At 40.4% G+C, this 13,047-nt stretch overlaps 1 protein-coding gene across 2 annotated transcripts in view; it reads right to left on the bottom strand.

Annotated features, from left to right (window-relative positions):
- Positions 1-10,048, bottom strand: part of trhr2 (thyrotropin releasing hormone receptor 2) — a 42,015-nt gene extending 31,967 nt beyond the window's left edge. For both annotated transcript variants that reach the window (XM_020612654.1, XM_020612655.1), the window contains exons 1-4: positions 9,917-10,048; positions 4,746-5,527; positions 2,440-2,572; positions 687-838 (exon numbers count right to left, since the gene is read on the bottom strand). In XM_020612654.1, the coding sequence (XP_020468310.1) occupies positions 687-838; positions 2,440-2,572; positions 4,746-5,128 (668 nt within the window). In that variant the 5' untranslated portion in view covers positions 5,129-5,527; positions 9,917-10,048. The remainder of the gene's footprint in view (positions 1-686; positions 839-2,439; positions 2,573-4,745; positions 5,528-9,916) is intronic.
- Between the last annotated feature and the right edge of the window lie 2,999 nt (positions 10,049-13,047).

Here is a 13,047-nt window from a genome sequence, read left to right as displayed (position 1 = left end):
CATGCTTGGATACAGCACTCTGTGAACAGCCAGTTTCTTTGGCAATGAATGTTTGTGGCTTACCCTCCTGGTGAAGGGTGTCGATGATGTCTTCTGGACAACTGATCAGATCAGCAGTCTTCCCCATGATTGTGTAGCCTAGTGAACCAAACTGAGTGACCATTTTGAAGGCTCAGGATACCTTTGCAGGTGTTTTGAGTTGACTACCTGAGTGGCATGTCACCATATTCTAATTTATTGAGCTAGTGATGTGGTGGGTTTTTGCTAAATGTGGGCCAAAATCATCACAATTAAAAGACCCAACGGCTTAAACTACTTCAGTCTGTGTGTACTGAATTTATATAATACACGAGTTTCACTATTTGAGTTGAATTACTGAAATAATTGGACTTTTCCATGATATTCTAATTTATTCAGACGCACCTGTAATTATCCATTTCTTTCAACCGCTATGCCTCCAATTTATAACATTAGCTTGTTGCTATAAACCTTTAGAGTCCCAAGTCAAACTGAGAAAACTAATGCATGATGGCTACATCAGAGTAATTCTCACAAACAGCTGTGGTCGCAGGCTGAGTAGTGCTCATCATGATGAATAAACTGATCTTTATGAGTAAGATGGTAGGAGTGACCCCTTTTTAATTCATTTACTGATGTAATATGGCTCAAAAACCCTTCTGCAGCACCTGAGGTAGAGGATCCGTGCTATCAGGCCATACAGCACAATGGCAAGGAGCAGGGGGATGATGTAGAAAATGGCAAAGTCAATGAGGTAGATGGGCAGGTAGAGCTCCCGTTTCACCTTGTAGCCGCACTGCACGTGTCCGTCCTGGCTGACCTGAGTATCACACAGTTATCATAGAGATGCTGTAAATAAAACAGGCTCACACACTGGCTTTGGGCCAATGTGCACACAATATTCTTTCACATCACAACATAATAATAGCAATCTCAGAAATGGCACCAAGCTCTTAAAAAGCTTTTAACATTCCCTGCAGTTCAACCAGAATTTGTATGAAAGGTCTCGCTAATCACAAATGTTTTATTCCTCTGTTCATGACTCATGTACTTACTGAAACACTATGTGGCCCCTGTAAAGGGTACTATTGTGTTTATATCCAAGCATGCTCTACATGTGTTCATACAGCAAGTTAGGTATGTAAAAATATACAACAGATCTGAGTACACCTGTGTGCAATATCACTAGAATGTGTAATGATTCAAAACATCTTGAAATAACTGTGTTGTTTTTAACTTAAAAACAGGTTATAGTACCGTGAAAATACAGAGCCTGAAGTGCAACCTCACTGCAACGCAACTACATGTGTGATTCTTGTGACAAAAGTCAGTGATTGCACCTGTGATTGCCAGCTAAAGCTATTTGCATGAACATGGTTATGAAAGAACCTGTGAACACCCCAGCATTCCCACTTTGTCTGGGTTGTTTCTAATTCAGGTGAGAGCTTGTGGCTTGGCACAAGGATTATTTGTGGAAATTGGTGTTTCAGTGACTGATCAGTGTGAAGGACACTGCATGAAGAGCCGTTGCTTGCAAAACAACAAATTAATATTTGCAGCACATTCTTTGGTCAGATGAACCCAAAACAAATGAGTCTGGGTCAGAGGGGGTCCAGTGTGTTCGGTGTGGACCTGGCCAGCACTACCACAGTGACTGCACAGCATGGGGACAGGAGTGTGCCGGGTGCAGGAGGTGTAGGGGAGCTGGCAATTATAGATGGCACTGTGAAGAGCAAGTTTGTGTCCCCAAATACTGGATGAAAAGACAAGTCCCAGTCCCAGGGTTGGCTGGAGAGGAATTTCCCAACCACACTGTAAAATACTGAGGTGAAAGCTCTGGCCTGGTTAATGTGAGCTGCCTTGAATTCAACAGAACAACCTCTGGAGTATTTTAAAGGTGAAAGAAGAGCAACAAAAGCCCCCCAGCAAAGAGCACATGTCAGATCAGATGGAGACAGAGCATGTCTCCATAGATTTGTGCAAGACTGGTGGAATCCATGTCCACGAAGGTCAAAACTGTCATCACAAGTAAAGGCTGAGGCTCACAGTATTCTAATAAAGAATGGCATCTCACTGAGGAAGGGCGGACTGACTTCTGTTGTGGATGCTTCTTGAACATGGACCTTTCATTACATCATCACATTTATGCTTTTCATATTAATTGGTTTCATTCATCTTGGGCTTTGGCTAAAAACAAATAACAGTGTATATGCAGGAATTGTAATGACTTAATATTTTAGTGATACTTCAGAGTGTACTGTTTTGTTCTATACTGTGTATGTATAGAAGAAAAGATTATCTGTTCATTCCACTGTTATTAATATTTTTGAATAAACAATTACTTGTTACTCTGCTGTGTCCTGCATCCAGTAAAACAGTAATACACTAAATGTAATGCACAATACAATACATTTCTCCAACCTGAATGTCCACCAGGAAAAACCACAGCATGCAGTAGACACAAGTGAACATCCAAACGCCGGCAATGATGCGCTTGGCCCTGGACACTGTGCAAACTGTCTGTGCTTTCATTGGATGGCAGATCGCTATGTACCTGCAGGCAAACAGAAAATGGTGAGTTCAAACACAAAGTCAAACCAGCTGTGGATGGTGAGATGTTTGGTAACTGCACCTCCTCTCTAGCTGAATGTTGAGTTGGGACTCTTGTGTGTGCTGTATGCCAATGTTATGCTGGATAAACATTTAGTCAGACTATGATCTAATTATTACTTTGGCTGCACAAGACAAGAAAAATACACTCATCTGAAGAATCTTGTAAACAACTTCAAATTGGTACATTCACAGCAGTGGTTTATTTAAGTGCTTTTTTCTCTGTTCATAAGAGATGTTGACTGATATTATTATTACAGTGATGGTGGAAAGAAAAACAAGATGCACATTTCTCTCTCTCCCTCTCTTGCTTTCATGTTGTGTTATTTCTTTCATGCTGATGTAGCCTTACATTAACCCGATGACTTTCAGACTTGTGCCATGTTGAAAGTGCCACAGACATGATATCAGGACCAACCAGTAAGACTGATGTTGTAGCTTGTAAGTAAGAGTGACTCAAGTGTGTATTCAGACATGGGACCAACATGTAAAAATCTGATTAAAATAAAGAGTTGTATGTCTGAAAGAAGACAGAGAGAACAAAGGGTATCCTGAAGATCAATGCAGGTTAGGCATCATTTGTTTCCCAGTAAGCACAAAATTGGGAATTTGGTCATCTGCAGATCAAAAAACATCTGTGACAAAGGCTAAAGGGTCAGTTTACCTAAATTAAACACCCCTTTCCTTTTACATTTGGTGGTATCTACAGTAGCTGTGGAGTTTTATTTATTTTTATTTTATTTGACCAGGATTTTAAATATTCATCCTAATTTTTGCTTCTATCACAGTGGAGTTGAATGGAATTTTGGTTTTCACAACCTTGAAAACTTATATTTACAGTGTCCCCGGTTACTCTGGATTATTTCTGTCATCCAAACATTTAAATAACAAAACAGTTTAAAGACTATCCAGAGTACCTGGGAAAGGTAACTTTCAATGCAACTTTTCATTGTTGGAGGTCAAAGGTCAAAGGTCAAAGTGTTTATTTGTTATATGTACAGTTAGGAAACGTGTTTCCCGGCACAATTAAATTCTTACTTTGCCGTCCACATGAATGCCACACAATACAAATGAAATATAAAGTAGATGAGCAATAACACATCTAAGTAGGCAGTAACACAAATCTAAGACACTTTAAAGCAGCAAGTGAAAGAAGCACAATAAAAAAGCCACAAAAATGAAATTCCATTCACCTCCATTTCATTCAGCAATTTCAGAAACAGTTATCTCAAAACCCAGACAAGGCAAACTACAGTTATCTACCTGCAGATAAATAAGAAATATATTTTTATACTGCAGGTGCACGGCGAAATAAAACTATTTAAAATGCTTTTGAAACAATGGTTATATTTAACCTCGCCTTCACTTCTGACCTCAGCCTGTATATGTTGTATTTGGTCACACACAGTTTGCTATGGAAAAACACTAGTTTTAGGGGAACAGTCAAAACACTACTTTTCACCTGCTATCTATCAGTAGGTTGCATCTACCAGATCACTGAATATGCTTTATCTCATGGATGTCAGCTTTCTGCTCTGGAGGATGAAATGTTTCCCCAGGTTGAAACCAACATTTAGGCCAAAATTGAATAGTTCCACATTTCCAAATACTGAATTTAAACTTTGGTTTCACAACAGGCAAACATTTTATCTTTCCAGGCAGAAAGCAGATGTCTGTGGGATTCCAAGTACACTTTAGATGTTAGGACCCAGTGCTGAAGAACAGATAAAAAGCAGAGTTTGGGCTTTCCCCCTGTGGTTTGCATAGGGGATAACTGAGTAACACACACTGTGCTGAAACATCTTCTTTTAAACAAAATGTCTAAATGTCTTTTGACCTGAACATCATGCAAATAAGTGCACAAAACACTGGTATAGTCCTTTATCATGCACTGCCATCAGCATGTTGGCATTGTTAAAAAAATCTAATTAAACCAAGACCAGATGATGCAGCTGATGCTCCCTCATATTGTAGACATTGTTGACATGTAGTGCTAAGTCTAAACACTTGTCCTGCAAACAGAAATTTAAAATGCATGCCAAGAATAGCTCACAACAGTACAGGCCGGTGAAAGCTGCTCTGAGAACTGTTACATTTGGTTGTTCATCCATGCTTACCTCTCCACAGTGAAGGCAGTGATGGAGCAGGAGGACACATTGATGCCCAGGTACTGAAGGTAGGTGATCCCCAGGCAGCCGGCGTGGCCAAAAACCCATGTGCCGGTCAGACTATCCGAAACATTGGGCAGCCCCGCTGCCACCAGCACCGTCAGATCAGCTATGGCCAGGCTCACTAAGTAACAGTTTGTGGGAGTCCTCATGTGGCGCGTGGTGACGACCACAAGGACCACCATGATGTTGCCCACAATGCCCACGCCACACACCAACAGAACCAGGAACACTGACACCGTCTTGTATTCTAACGACTCATAGACAGCAACACTGGGACTCAGAGAGATGTTTGTTGTGGTGTCGATTCTGGAGCTAACGTTGGCGGTCATATTTTCTAATGACTGGCCTCTTTATTCCCCAAGCTTTTATTAATCAAAGGTTACGGTCATTCATTTAGTGCTAAGTGAAGAGGGGCTGTGAAATGTCGCCATGTTTTCCACCTCTTCATTTAGAGCCAGTCCAGGTAGAAGTAGCGTGTGACACTGACGAGCATAAACATGGCACAGGTTTGACCGAGTTGTCACTAGAGAGGAACAACTGTTTGTTACAAGTCCTTGGTCAGGAGAAGGGGAAGTAAGCACTGCCCTTGTTTCCTTGTCTTTGATGCTTCCTTCTGTTATTCCATCCTCCTTCACTGTCTTCCTTTTAACTAATACAAGTGAGGGAAAAAGAATACCACGTTGGACATACTGTAACTCCAGGCATCACTCAGGCCCCAGTTCAGTCACCTAGAAACAGAAAGTGAGTTCACCTGATTAGACTAATGTGTCATAATGTCATATGTCAGTGTCAAACATATACATTAAAACACAAAATTTCTCTCTGACTCCTTTAGGTATCTGTGGTTTCAGCCAGGATTAAATGATACTATAAATGCTACTTGAAAACAAAAGTGCTCATCCAGACAGACAAATCACATGGTAACAAAGAAGGAAACAGTGCAACCTGGTGATTTCATCCAAACGGAGTTGCCTGAAACCTTAGTGCTGAAATTGTGCAGCTGTGCAAGTAAAAGATCGGCAGCATTAAATTTCTTGGTAATCTCTCCGAGATTTTATTTTTCTGTTAACAGTAGCTTTGATTAAAAAAGAAAACAGAACAACTGTCATCATTCATTTGAAAGAGGTTTCTTGATCGTCCTTTCCCATTTTAACAGGGATATTACAGTGGAGCAGAAACAGCGACCTTCCAGCTTCTCATTCTGCCACATACAGTATGAGCCTGTATTGTCAGTCACTATGCATCCCGCAGAAACCACACTGCTCAAAAAAATTAAGGGAACATGAAATCACACATTGGATCTTGATGAACAAATGACTGAAGGTGAAAATCTTTACTAATGTATGTTGTATAATTTGTTGCCCTCATGCTGCCCTCACAGAGTTTGTTTCTGACAGTTTGGTCAGAAACATGCACACCAGTAGCTGCTGGAGGTCACCGTGTAGGGCTCTCCCAGTGCTCCTCCTGTTGGTCCTTGCACAGAGGAGCAAATACCAGTCCTGCTGCTGGGATGTTGCCCATCTACGGCCCTGTCCAGCTCTCCTGGTGTAACGGTCGGTCTCCTGGTATCTCCTTTGTGCTCCTGAGCCTGTGCTGGGAGACACAACAAACCTTCTTGCGACTGCACATATGGATGTGCCACCCTGGAGTAACTGGACTCCCTGTGCAGCCTGACTGGGCTGCAGATACTGCAGAAGTTTAACTGACTTGTTGTTATACCGTGATAATCAAGTGCTCCCTTAATTTTTTTGAGTAGTTTATTTTGATGTGAGTTACAACACAACTCAGGACAACGCTTACACCCCCACATGTACACTGAAACTGTTTTTGATCAGTATAATTGTTTGTCTCATCTCTGTCTTCCAAAACTATTCAAATAAAAAATAAATCCAGTTTATGATGTGACAACACTAAGGCTTACTTGCTTATGGTCAGGAAAGGTTGTGGTCTGGGTTCAAATCACGATTACACATGGCTGAGGTTAGAGGACCATCACGCTCATGGTTAAAAGAAACCAACGGTGACTGTTAGGAGATGGGAATCGCTTCATCTTCCATGTCAGTCCAGTGTTTTGACCCAGCCATCTGCCCTGACATGCTCCTTACAGGGATATAGCAGTTCTGTAACACACTACTCTTCATTCACCAAAACCTCAACATTCACTTTCATTAATTTGATTTTCTGAAAGAAAATAAGCCACAATCAGATAGAGTTACTGATGCTGCCTCATTCTGTGTGCATGGTGCACATGTAGAGCACAAGGTTAAACACTTGTCTGTATGCAAACCGAAAGTCAAAGCACTCTTCTGTAAAGATAAACTGCTCGCCTATAACAGCACAAGCCAGTAAAAGCTGCTCTGAGATCTGTTGCAGTTGGTTGTTTGTCCAGCCTAACCTTTCTCCTAGCCACAGAGATCCCCTCCTAATGTGACTGCAATGCAAGACACATGAAAAATCCACAATCTTCATTTTGTGCCTACATTACAAAGTACAACTGAAGCTAATAAAAGGCTTCAGCAGCCTGAGTGAGACAAATCAAATATCTTCCAAAGACAGGCTGTTTAATATCCCTCCACTGTTATTAAGCAAGGGAACATTGTCCAGGGAAACAAAAAAAAAGCCTGTGACACTGGAAAATACTGACTTAATTAGTCTAACTCAGGCTGCTGAAGCCTCATAGTCATTTTGGCTGAACTTCAGAAAACAGATTTCCACAGAACAAAGACTATGGCTTTTCACTGGAACCGCATTTTGGTCATCTCTCTCAATGACCGTGACCATTGGTGGAGAGCAGAAATGCCACTTAAGTGCACATTTCTGACTTTGTAGTGGTACTAAAGGAAAGGTCAGTGGGATCACAAAGAAGGCTAAGAATCGTCCTTTGATGACCGTGAGCATCCACAACAAATGCCATAGCAATGTGGCCAGGAGTGTTGGACATACTACAAGCAGATCAGCTGCACTGTACAGCTTTAAAGAATACAAATGTAGAAGTACTGATTTCTCTGAGGAGGTAGTGAAGCCATGCCCCCTGCTCCCCTGTAGGTCTGCAGACTTCAGACTGAGAGCCAGAGCTGAAGCCACGCCTGGCAAAGCTTTAAAAAGAATCAGTGTGGCTAAACATTACTAGGTGAGCGTGCAGTAACAAATAACCCCAAACACTGCCCTCAAGGCATAAACTAAATTAGTACATTAAGATCTTTTTAACATAATATTCTGTCAGACCACACACATAAGCACAAGGTTTCATCTCCTCTCATAATGCACACATGATGCCTCCTAGTGCACTTCTGGTGACGTTGCAGCCACATTCCTACTGGAAAGCTCACACAGTAGAAAAACTGATAATATAATACATATAACAGCTTAATTTTTTTAGGTTACAATGTGTGAACTAGTTTTTTCACCTGAGGTTTGTTTTAGGTTTCACATTCAGCTAAAAGTAAATTAACCAATGTGTAAACATTACAAATCATCTGTTGCTCTTTGCACTCATCTTCCAACCTTGGCATGCGCACGGCTTGGGCCTCCCCTCCTGAGAGCTGCCTCTAATAAATTGAGGTGGACATGAAATGAAAAGTAATTTAGCTCCACTATTCTGCCATCAGTAAGACTGCATGCACTCTCCTTCCATTACACATCAGTGACGCTGTAGGGCTGATCTTCTGCACATTTGGGATGCTCCTCCATGCCTCAGGAGCAGCTTTGCTGGAGGCTTTCTGTTATACTGCAGTGCAAACAAAGATGTTTTCTACATTGGGAATGAATAAAGTGGGCCAGGGAACTTATCAATTTAAGCTCCTACGGTATATAGACAACAAAATTTAGAACTATTGTGTTAAAGGAATAATTCATTTTGTAAAATACACTTATTCATTTCCACTTACCAGCACCTCTAGTTCACTAATTAACACGTCACTGCATTTGATTAATCTGTATATAAAAACATTAAAACAACAACCTGTCACTTTCCCACTTTGTACAGCTTTGCAAATGAAATCTAAAAGTTTGATTAGTTAGCTTCAGTGCTGCTGGTCGACCGACACCTCTACAGGTAGGCAATCCAGGGTAGCTGCTGCCTCATCTTTATGCTAAGCTGCTGCTGGATGCCACTTCATGTTTAGAATACAGGCATCACACTGGTATCATCCTGTGTTGCTGCATCAACAGTACTCGAGTCCACTTTGACGACTCCTTCAAATGCTATTTTTTTAGGATTCAAATTTGGACCAGTTTAAAACACAAAAGTTATGTGAGTAGATTTTTGCTAGAAATAAAAATCTGATCAAATACTTCTACAAAAGACCACAGAGTTAAATGTGGGCTTATTCTGGCTAAGTTATGAACCGTTATCCCCAGATGACTGATCCTTTTGTCTGCTGTTCAGGTTTAAGGTGAACATCCACTTTCATTTCCTCCTTCCCTTTAATTCAGTTCAAAGTTGTATTCTCCTTGAAAAATAAATCTGTCTATATTCCCATTTCCTGAGTTCAGAGTCCTGGCATCTTGTCAAACGTAGCAAACCAGAGGTCACAGCCTGGATAAATGCTGGTAAAGCATTGAGCTGCCTTTGAGCAAGGCACCAAGTGCTCCACTGATCAGCAGCCATCAATAAATGAAGGTGTGCCAGGTGAAGCACTATGAATTTGACTGAATAAAACAGCATGGCTCTTACCTGGCAGCTTCTACTGTACAAGGCAACTATCAAAATAGCAACAGCCTGATACTGCTCAACAAATATATAATATAAGTCTGGCCTATTTCTGGCCAGTGGCTAATTTCCATGAAAATGCCTCCCAACAGGTAACTTAACCTTTAAATATGAAGAGTTAAATAAAGATAGAAACTGTGTTCTCCGTGGCAAATACGTTTTCTAGGTTATGTCGGATCTGTGCTACTGCCACTTTTTGTTTGTTTGTTTGTTCTTTGTTTCCACAGAGGAAATGACCCGCACTGTCAGACAACTGTTACTCCATGTCTTTCCATAGCTTTGTTACACATGCATCAGTGTGGCATGGTTGGAGAGTCGACTGATGATGAGAGATACAGTGCTGAGAAATAACTGATAAAGTTCTCATTATTTCTATTCAGTTACGGGAGTAAGTATGATTATTTACCTGGTGCGTCTTTGCGTCGCAGTGGCTTCTTGCAGAATCTTCTTCCAGTCCATGGTTCTCCTCCCAGTTTACTCTGTGTTTGGTGTCGCTGGTTAAAGTCGAGCTGGCAGCATAGTCACATCTTACCTGTCAGTGCCCTGCTCCTTCTGAGCTCCGCCACACACGCGCTTGCGTGTGAAACGCCACTTGTGCCTTCAAAATAAAAGCCTAACTTCTATTTCGGCATTAGCAAATGTCACGTTTCCAGAATAAAGTGTTCTTATTGTTTTATTCTGGGGTTCTGATAAGATACCGTAAAACCCACGACACAAGCACAAAATAAATAATTCAATAATTTTTATTACTCCATATGCTGATCCTATATGCTTATATATTACAGTACATAAACTAGAGAAATGCATTTCCTGTCGAAAATGCGTGTGGATGCTGTGATGCTGAAAGATCGCCCTGAAAATGCCTGAAATCAATTGCTGAAACAGGTGAAGGATGAGTAGAAACTGCTGAATTTCTTTGTTAAAATGGTTGAGAAGAAACAGCTGAAGTTCTTTGTTGAATAATCTGAAGGATGAGATGCAATAAAGTAGTGATGGGCAGATGAAGCTTCATGAAGCAATGAAGCCTTTCATCCAATTGGTTCACTCCAGCACAAAGCTTCTTGAAGCTTCATTTGCTCTCGTAGGACATCTATTGGATGCAACAATATCAGTTGGCATGAATTTGAAGTGTGTGGCATTTTGCAGAAAGCCTGTGAATAAAACTGTCAGCAAAATAAAGAAGTATGCAAAACATGTATATTGGTTGAGGTATGGCCAGTGATTATGGTTTAGGGGACACATCATTGGTTTTTATTTAAAAACAACAGTTTCTCCACTGTGGCAGGTCTTAGGCGATTTCTTTTTCTCCATCAAACACCCACATTTTGAATGGAGCCTGAGGGGTTTATATCGCTGTCAAAACTCGCGGCAAAATCCGAACCACTTCCTGAATCAGTCATGTGGTACAGCCGGGCAGCGAGGCTTCAGACGTCATCATTTTCAGCTCCTCACCTGAATGACGCAAGCCTCGATACGCGCATCGCGGAAACGCCCCCTCCCCTACTCGGCACACGCTTCGAAGCCTTGATACACATCACTACAATAAAGATATGTCCTTGAAGAGCTGAACATTTTGATAGCTGAAATAGCTGAAAGTATGATGTAGAATTTTCCCATTCTTTTTAATGCGGCAAAATTTTCAAAATAAAGCTAAATATTTCAAAAGTATGAAGTTTAGAAAAATCCTGAAGACAAGCATGAATGTCCTTGAAGAGCTGAACATTTTGATACCTGAAATAGCTGAAAGTATGCTGAAGTAGAATTTTCCCATTCATTTGAATGGTGCAAAACTTTCAAAATAAAGCTAAATATTTCAAAGGTATAAGGTTTAGAAAAATCTTTAAGACAAGCATGAATGTTGTTAGGTATTTTTAGTTAGATAGACATTGGTTAGATACTTTATGTATTAGAAATGTTTAGTGTAGACAGGATGTCTACCTCAGGCTGTTAAATGCTTAGTCATTCTCATGGGGTACTCCAGGTTGTTCAGGTTCAAGGATAACTAGACAGAAAGTTGATTATTGTTAGGAGACAGAAGGTTTATTCTTATTGTTATGACATGTTTAACCATAGTCGTAGTCATAATATTTTCTTATGCTTAATGTCATGTCAGAATGTTTTAGCTACACACCACCTAATCAACAGACAATCACACATTGATTTTCTTCATGTTTTGACTACTGCTATGGCCAGCTGCAAAGCTGGCACCGGGAGACGTCACGGTTTGGCGCCTCTGTGTAGTATGGGGCTAGCCCGAAGTGATATAATGTATAGGCCTGTTATGGTTCAGGGCTTTTCATCTTTCAGCTGCCTGCGTGCATGTTGGAGGTGCAATAACTCCTGAGCATGTAATGTTAATTTTTACCTGTGATCACTGAATAAATCAGCACTGTTTCAAAGTTACTTGGACTGCCTCGTCTCTCAGAGTTAACGGTGAAAAAAACTGGGTCCCCAAAAATGTCTTTGAAGAACTGAACATTTTGCTACCTGATAGAATTTTCCCATTCATTTGAATCAAGGAAAACTTTCAAAATAAAACTAAATATTTCAAAGGTATAGGGTTTACAAAAATCCTGAAGACAAGCATGAATGTTCTTGAAGAGCTGAACATTTTGATAGCTGAAATAGCTGAAAGTATGCTGATGTAGAATATTCCCATGCATTTGAATGGGGCAAGATTGTCAAAATAAAGCTAAATATTTCAAAAATAGGGGAGAGAGAGACAGAGAGAGGAGTTATGTTGGGGCATGTCCCAATTGCGCTGCATTTTATGAACCACCAGATGGCACTCCAAGACCATGTCATTGACTCAGCACTTTGAGCTCCCATTGACTTGTATTGCAAAAAAATAAAGCTGAATAGATTAAAAAGTATAAATGTTATTAAAAGTTGAGTACAAGCAGGGATGTCCTTGAAGAGTTGAAAAGATCAAGACCTCAATGGCCTGTATAGCTGAAAGTATGCTGGACAACTTTTCAGAATAAAGCTAAATATTTTTAAAGTGTGATGTTGTTAATAAAAGCATGAATGTCTTTGAAGAGCTGAGCATTTTGATACCCGAAATAGGTGAAGGTATGCTGAAGTAGAATTTTCCCATTTGTTTGAATCAGGGAAAATTTTCAAAATAAAGCTAAATATTTCAAAAGCATGAAGTTTAGAAAATCTCTGAATAGAAGCATGAATGTCCTTGGAGAGCTGAACATTTTGCTACCTGAATTATTTGAAAGTATGCTGAAGTTGAATTTTCCCATTCATTTGAATGGGGTAAGATTTTCAAAATAAAACTAAATATTTCAAAGGCATAAGGTTTAGAAAAATCCTGAAGAGAAGCATGAATGTCCTTGAAGAGCTGAACATTTTGATAGCTGAAATAGCTGAAAATGTGCTGAAGAATTTTCCCATTCATTTGAATGGGGCAGAATTTTCAGAATAAAGCTAATAGCCTCAACACGGACAAGACGAAGGAGATGATAGTGGACATGAGGAAGGAGAGGAGATCTCATCAGCCACTGTTCATCCGGGGGTTCGAAGTGGAGA

The sequence above is a fragment of the Monopterus albus genome, unplaced genomic scaffold (genome assembly GCF_001952655.1).
Source record: "Monopterus albus unplaced genomic scaffold, M_albus_1.0 scaffold127.1, whole genome shotgun sequence".
In the NCBI taxonomy this organism is placed as follows: Eukaryota; Metazoa; Chordata; class Actinopteri; order Synbranchiformes; family Synbranchidae; genus Monopterus; species Monopterus albus.
This window is presented reverse-complemented; position numbering and strand designations above follow the sequence as displayed.